Below are 8,395 nucleotides of genomic sequence, written 5' to 3'. Positions count from 1 at the left end.
GAAGCAAAATCACTGGTTACTGAACGGCAGTTTGCTCCGGACGCCTTCGCAATTCGCCGTCTACGGCATCTTCTTCGTAGTCATCGGCAGCAAAATAAGCTCAGCACACACGACACGACTGCTGTGTCTAATAGCCGAGTGTTTCGAACCACATTCGTTCTAGCGCTCACTCCTCTTGTGGCAGAAAACGAAGATGAACGAACGAACATGATTTTAGCATCCCCGAACACCAAAACTACACCAGGCAGATGTAGGTATCCTGAATACGTGACACAGCAGCCACGAACATGTCATCCACTTCCACTTACTATTTCGCGAGTCAAACATGACCACCAACGACGTAAACAATAAACGCGATAACACAGACGGCCTTGCAGATGGCGCGGTGGATCGTAGCCCGTAGCGGCGAAGTAGCTGAATGCTTTATTAACGTAGAAACTATGGAAGTGAGCGTCATTTTTAAAATGTCGTTTATCTGTAAGATCCTGTGCGTCAACTTTGTTCTCTATAAAATTAGCTCTCACGTGGTAAGGATTGACCAATCCCTGGGAGCCCTGGACCGGAAACCGCCGAAACCCAAGTTTCTCTTTTTCGCCGTTTGTTGGCAGCACCGTCCATGTTCCGGCAATGTTCAAAATATTTATACGTAAAAAATATGCCGAATTGAGAAGTAATGCTTTCTGTCTCTTATCAAACAGTGATGTTGTGCACGACAGTGGGCAAAAATATGGGGGTTATTTTTCACTTTTCGGTCCCTTTAATAAAACAATCAACAAATATTTCAGTTTTGTGCAGCTCTAACAGCAATTTCTTTTTCGCTTTAAGGTAATCAAGAACATGAGGTGGCGTTCCCCATGTATTTATTATTATTGCGTGTTAGCGCCGCGAAGCAACTGTGGCTACGAGCGGCGCGTTCCCCATGTGGGTTACAAGTCCCCATTCTGCCCATTACTGGATTACCGTTACCGTTACTTCTACGGAAAGAGTAATTGATTACCGTTACCAATTAGTCGCTCAAATGTAATTGAGCAACGAGAAGAAAAGTAACGCGTTACTACGGTTGCTACTCTGCATTCACACAAATTATATGCGTCTTTGTGTGTCTCGAAAAAGAAAGAAAAAGGATCAACTGGAATAACACCAAAAACAAAAACGTGTAGGACATGTAGATCTGTACGTCTACTGTATTCATCGCCCGAGACGTCGTTGACCCGATTGTGTAAGAGCATTGCGTGGAACTTCCCCATGACTCACTAAACCTCCAAAGTTTCAGGTGCCACAACACTCGTGTAGGAAGAGATTAGGGAGAGTGACGCTGAAATTCCAGAACGTTATTACAATGACCTCACCTTGCTATAGTAGAACGGCCCAAAAAAGGCTGACGGCACGAGGGGCTTGACTTGGGGCAGAACATCTGAATGATAAATTAACTTCTACGGAAAAAGTAATCAATTACTGAGTAATCGATTACTCAGAAAAGTAATTGATTACTCGAAAAACTACTTTGACAGTAAAGTAACTGATTACTCGAAAAATTACTCGAAAAAGAAATCAATTACGAGTGACGCGGCGAGCGGGTTCTGCATATAACGTATCTGTCGTCTGCTGTGGACGACGCGATTTCGCATTACAATGTGGACTCTTTTTTTTTTCTTTGCGGACGAAACATCTCAAAGCAGAGATCGCTATGATGTCTTTCTATAATTTTCACACCTGGTGCCAACCATTCCGTGTCAGGAAAGTAGGAATTTATGATCCCGAAGCGACTTGACATTGGGGAATCTCGGGACTTTTGAAGATGAAACTATGCCTGCATACCGTGAATTCGGGATGCCAGCCCTACTGCAGATGTTATCCCGCGTTTGTATAAAATAAAATTTACCCGTATTATGCAGGCCTGCTTTGTGTTAATCCTCGATGACGACCATCTTAGAAGGCTGCGTGGCTGTTCTGAGAAGACGCTGGCAACGAGGTATGTTTTGATATGCGAGGGCCTCATGTTCTACGCGTCGATTATCCGCACACTCTTACGCGTCCACAGAACTGGAGGGAGATGTCCTTTTAAGAGGGTCCGTTTTTCGATATGTATTATACAAATATATGCATTTCTAGGCAATTGGACTGGTATAATCCAGTCGTAACTTCCGACGCACTTCGTTGCACAATGTTGGCAAGTATTGCACCGCGGGTAGCCGCTGCATAAAATATAAGAAACGTTTGCGGACGTCGTCCCAAGTTACCCATAGGTCTTAAAGTAGTCTCTTCGACATGTCTTCGTGCAGGAAGCGTACCTATATTATTAACGTAAGTCACGCAAGAACACCTCGCCAAGCAGCAAAGCGTGTTCCCGAGAACAGTCGTCCCAGTTGGCATGGGAGGAAGAAATGGCACCGTACCCACGATCGTGCCTCCATATGTTACCAATGTCCAAATGCATCAAAAAAAGATAAATAAAGAAAACGAAGCAAAGGGAAACCTACTGCTTCCTTCTTGGTAGGTGGAATTTCCTACCAATGCTGGTAGGACGACAGTACTTCTACCATTTCGGGGCAATCCATGCGCGCCTTCTCCTCTGTGGGTATAAGCGGCGGCGTCCCTTTCGCTTGTTGCTCTCTCTCACGTTTGATCTAAGAAAAAAAGGGTAGAATTTCCTACCCAAGCTGGTACAACGACAGTTTCTACTCTCTGGTTTGTTTCTAATCTGCAGTTACACCCGAAAGGTAAAATTGGTTTGAGTAGAAATTTATTTATTTATTTATTTATTTATTTTCAATACCCTCAGGGCCACAAGGGCAGAAAAGAGGGGAGGCTCTTGAATGCATAAATACAAAACACATACAAGCAGTTACAAAAAGGCGCACTGGGCGCTCAAAGAATGCGGAATGAACACACACAGCAGGGTCACACACAGTAAGCTATGTTCATGTAAGTGTACATGGTAGAAACTCATTAAATATTGCTAAAGAGCCACAGTCTGAAGCCTCAAAACAAATAAAGTAGCAACAATTAACATATAATATGTAACATATGATAAGACATAGCACATAGAAACCAGAAAACAGGAGAGCATGGGTGCGAAAATAGGTTATGTAGGAAACAACTCTGCAATGTAATCCCTAAAAGAGGGTAGATCCTGTATGGTAGCAATGTCACACGGTAACCTGTTCCAAACACTTGCGGTCCGAATGAAAAAGGAGTCGGAGAAAGAGTTAGCATTGGAGTGATGAATTTTAACTTTTCGAAAGCGATCCAAGCGGTGGGAGGTATACATGGGCGATGATTATGTAAGAGGAGAGGATGAGGTCGTCATGATAGAATATTTTATGAAAAAGTGATAAGCGAGCAACTTTACGACAACAGGCTAGTAGGGGCAGTTGTAGATACTGTTTCATCAGAGAAACATTTGCTGTGCGGCTGTAGTTTCCCATGATAAAGCGTGCTGCGCGATTTTGAATGGATTGGGAGTTGTAGGGAAGGTGTTACGGCTTAGGAATTTACGATCTAGCGACTAGTTTTGCAAAAGGCTGGTTTTAGTGAAGATTTTAGTTGTTCGTATCAGCGGGACTGCTGGGCCAACAGCCAGTATAAATCGGCAATGTTGCCACGTCCTGTCGAAACCACCTTCTATTATTCCGCAAAGTTCTATGACCTGATTTTGTTCTCTTTTTTTTTCATTTTTAATGTGCTGCTTATGAATCTATACCACGGGAAAGCGGAGTTAAATATTTTACGTTTTACAGCCTGGTCCCTGCTTACGAGAAGAAGTGGCTGTAAGTATGCGCGTGACAGAGAACGCGAGAAGAACGCTCATTATCTCATTGGTAGAAGAAGAAGAAGAAGAACGCTCTGTGATTGTGGGATAGAAGCCAAAGCTCCTTGGATGTCGCAGCATCAGTTGGGCTATTTGACATATTCACTTACTATCTCGAAGCATTCTATGGGACAGCATCACATCAGGTGGGTGCGTCGGTCGTGAGGTCGAGAGATTTTGGCGAAAGGGATGTTTCACGACAGGCACCGAAACGAAGTTGCCTTCCTCTTCCTGCTCTTATCGGTCCCATGCGGAGAGTCTTCAAGGAACGACAGCTTCATGGACAAGTATCTTCTTGAGGGGACGCCTCTCGACCTGCGCTTGTACACTTCACGGAGCGTCGTCCACCAGGGAGACAGGGCACGTTTCGTCTGTATGGCGCTCTTGGCCGACGAAGACGTCTCTTTCCAATGGCTTGTCGACCAAGAGGAGGTGCCACCCGGAGTCTCGTACGAAGTTGTCGAAGACTCTAACCGGAATGTCATCCTCGTGAAATCGAGAAATTACAAGGTAACCCTAGCTGTGTTCCATCGGACGTGTTTGCTGTCGTACTGACCGTCTTACTGGAGAGTGGAGGTTTAATATAGCCAGCTCTTTCATATGGCCTACTCTCCCACGGCGCTGACGTCAGTGATCAAGACGCCTTCGCGTCCGCGGAACTCTTTACTACATTTTTCGTAAACCTTCACCTGTGCAACTTATACACTGTATAGTGCTACCCTACGGCTTTGTTTGGCATAACGATGCTACGATGCCACTCGACACTAAAAAGTTGCTCGACGGCTCAATGCGCAAAATATAAATGCCGTAAGTGAATATTACCCGCTTTCACGAATTCTGGGAAAAGTCCGCAACACTCTGTAGTTTCGAATTTCCCACGAGCAAGTGATGTCCCCAAATACTGGGCCGTCTCTCGTATAACAGCAGCGCCCGTCTCTCTCTCTCCTCCTAGCGTGACAAGATTGACAACTGTGGGGAGGGTAAAATTCGACCTTCGAGAAGCAATATTGCCACGCGCGGGCACATTGCGCAGCGCATGACGTCATACTTCTGGAAACACACAAGTAATTTTATGATAATCCGGTGTCGCGTTGAGAAAGCATATTTAGGAGAATGCAGTACAACATGGGTGTACTGCAATTGCATATATTTGGTAGTGTTCTGGAGACACGAGAGCTCCGCAGTCTGTAGTGGTGCTTTAAGCAAAAAGAAAAAGAAAAAATCGAGTACAAACGACTCAAATTTTCCGCAGATGCGATACAGCGCACTCCGTGTCAAAGTCGCTTCTCTAGGGTCGCACACTGTGAGCTGCCGTGTGACCACCAGGAAGGAGACCCGAAGTGTCTACCACCTGAGCAGCGCCTTCGAAGTTGAGAGCCACACAAAGCCCGACGGGACACCGAATGAAAACTTTCCCGGTCATTCAAATATTGGGTCACTGTGTGGCCACTCTGCGCGCTGTGTTGGTCAGGATGTCAATTGCATGTTTGGGCTCCAAGACCTACCAAGATGCGAATGTGCCGCCACCACCCACCTTAATGATGTAAGTTCATAGTGACCACGTGGTAACATGAACCATCGGGAGCATTCGCTACAAAGCGATTCAAGATCAGGGGGCTTAATCGCTTCGCACGTTCAACTTAACGACGCGAGACAGCTGGACGAGTCGTGCAGACTAACGAAACGAGCAACTTTATCGAGGCTGTGCTGTGGAAACAACCTGTGCTCCTCGTGAAGCTTCTTCTTTGTGACTATTGTGCACGTCACGAGCGCTCACGTGTTCGTGACGTCACCGACGGCTGCCAGCGAGGCTGCATTTTCTGACCAATAGAAATGTTTTGTTGGTTCCGACAGCTCGCATTCTCGTGCTCCCATACATGCTCGTTCCATACCAATGTTCGTTCCCATGCTTGTTCATCATATCCTCCTCGTCCCGTTATATGGCTCGCTAGTCGTGTAAAAATACTGAACCAAAAATATGTCACTCTAAGAATAAGAGTCTTAAGCATTGAAGTACAACTCAAGCAAAGCATTATGGGGACACTCGTTTGACCTGACTGCATTCCTCTGTTACAGATCTTAGAGCAGTGCATACGCGAGCATGACTTTGACGGGTTTTGCTACTTCAAGACTCAGTGCAGTGGCTTCAGCCTCAAATGCGACAAAGAAAAGAACCGATGCGTCTGTCAGGACGGATATGAGAACGCTTCTTCGCGATGCATCACACACGTCGCTCGAGACGAATTTTGCGACAACTTCCGGATTTGCGTCGAGGTCAGTTTGATCATGATATACCCGTAAGCAGGGATGGGCTCAAAAAGCCTCCTGCCCTCCTTGCATAAAAAACAACTCAGTGAAACGTATCGTTACAGGGGCAGTATAACGCATAACTTTATCCTCATGAAATGAAAGATTCCGCTACGTTTACAGCCATTGGAAGCAGGATTCATTCGTTGTGCCGTTCATGGTTTAAGCGTCAAAGACCTGCGAGTTGCGCCTTCCGTCTTCCCTCCTCCTCAAGATGCGCGATACAGATGCGCGACATCCCATTGGTTACCAAACAAACAAACGCGAGCACAATTGGAGGCACTAATTAGAACCGCGTCTTTGCACGCCTTGAGATGGGGTAGAAAATCCCATTGGTTACCAAAAAACAAACGAGCAATAATTGGAGACGCTAATTAGAACCGCGTCTTTGCACGCCTTGACATGGGGTAGAAAATCCCATTGGTTACCAAAAAACAAAAGCGAGCAACAATTAAAAACGCTAATTAGCACCGCGTCTTTGCAAGCCTTGAGATGGGGTAGAAAATCCCATTGGTTACCAAAAAACAAACGCCAGCATTAATTGTAGACGCTAATTAGAACTGCGACTTTGCATGGCTTGAGATGGGGTAGAAAAATCCCATTGGTTACCAAAAAACAAACGAGCAATAATTGGAGACGCTAATTAGAACCGCGTCTTTGCACGCCTTGACATGGGGTAGAAAATCCCATTGGTTACCAAAAAACAAACGCCAGCATTAATTGTAGACGCTAATTAGAACTGCGACTTTGCATGGCTTGAGATGGGGTAGAAAATCACATCAATCTCAACTCGAGCAATAATTCGAAACTCGCACCGCATATTTCCCTTGATATGGGGTAAAAAGGAAAAACGTAGATTTTGACTTTATTCGCGCTTACATTAAAATATATGACGATTCTGCCGGAATATTGGGTAACGTCACTCGTGTGAATGCACAAGTGGCTCATCTTCGTTCTGGAATGTGTCGGAGTCAAAACTTTCTAGCTGGTTGCTGTCGAAACACCCACTTTATTCGCAGGTGGCGCTTGAGATCTCGCTGATGAAATAAAACGGAGCCCATTGGAATGAGAGTGTCGCTAATTTTGGAACCCAATGTTTTCAGCCCGCCATATGCGTGGACAGAGTGTGCACCTGCGGTTCCGGCTTCCACAGATACGGCAGCGGCTGTAGGAAGAGAGGCCTTAATCGGGCAAACTTCGTTCTTCGGACCGTGGTCATTGCTTGCAGCTTCGTCTTCATTGTCGTCCTTTGTTGCATGGCAGAATATTTCCGGCTGAATACGTACAAGCCCACCGTGCTCTATCCTCCGGAGCAAAGGGTTCCAGGCACTGCCAGTCAAATGAGCTTACGATCTTCTGCCTGCGACATTTCTTGTCGGGAGAACCTGCATTCTCTGGCACGATCCCTCACCTCTCGAAGTTCCCTTCCAGATATCAACGTAGATGAAGGCAGGCCTTTATGATTATGTTAATGCACAAAAGTGTTAAGGTCCCTAGTATGTGAACTGTGATTATTCAGTGTAACGTCGGACGACATGGGCTGTGATACCACAAGTCATATTGCACCCTTCGAACCACATGGGCGCCGTCTGATGGGCAGGAAAACTTCTAGTGGCCGCAGTTCGTTAAAACCCAACTGTGTTTTGAAGAAGCATGTTATATCGTAATGATAATGTTAGCAACATTTCCAAGTGTTCATCTTTTGCGCTTTGGTGGACCGATTTTTAATGGGACGGGTTCGCAGAGTGTCGCAAACCATAACGACCTCAATTGCATTTTACATGCAACTTGTTTCAATGTACAAATTTCCCACTGTGGGAGATTATTTCCACTCCGGATCGTTGTTTTCTTTCGGTACAGGCGTTGGCATTCATTTAGAGGGACCGAAAAATCAAATGTAACAATGTTTTAAGATACATCATGCAGATTTCACACAATCACCTCTTTGTTCTTCATACTTCTTTTGGACCACCTACGTTCGCCGAGGAAAACAGTGGACGGCAGCCCGGGATTGACGAACAGGTATCGCGCAATACTGAAGTACTTCGTAATACATTTGAGGCAGCTTTCTTATTTCTGTCCTACCCCTTTCGAAGAAATAAGTTCAATGTAAAGTGTTGTAATCTATAAGAATGTCTGCGCCATCTGTTGGCCTTTCTCTCTCTCGGCGTATTCTTGTGATCTGTTCTGCCCTTACTGAGTGTTCGGGCGTAAGTGGAGTCGCTCCACACCGTGTGCAAAGCTCCGCTTCTAGGCTTTTTCCACGGATGTCTTGTT

At 45.5% G+C, this 8,395-nt stretch overlaps 1 protein-coding gene across 1 annotated transcript; it reads left to right on the top strand.

The window, feature by feature from the left end:
- The first annotated feature begins 3,842 nt into the window (after positions 1-3,842).
- Positions 3,843-8,058, top strand: LOC135371287 (uncharacterized). The gene is made up of 5 exons (XM_064605398.1): positions 3,843-3,957; positions 4,015-4,321; positions 5,064-5,354; positions 5,888-6,085; positions 7,222-8,058. Exons 1-5 carry the CDS (start codon positions 3,881-3,883, stop codon positions 7,579-7,581), a joined length of 1,233 nt encoding a protein of 410 aa, XP_064461468.1. The 5' UTR covers positions 3,843-3,880; the 3' UTR covers positions 7,582-8,058.
- The last annotated feature ends 337 nt before the right edge of the window (positions 8,059-8,395 follow it).

Source organism: Ornithodoros turicata, chromosome 1 (genome assembly GCF_037126465.1).
Source record: "Ornithodoros turicata isolate Travis chromosome 1, ASM3712646v1, whole genome shotgun sequence".
Classification (NCBI taxonomy): domain Eukaryota; kingdom Metazoa; phylum Arthropoda; class Arachnida; order Ixodida; family Argasidae; genus Ornithodoros; species Ornithodoros turicata.
This window is presented reverse-complemented; position numbering and strand designations above follow the sequence as displayed.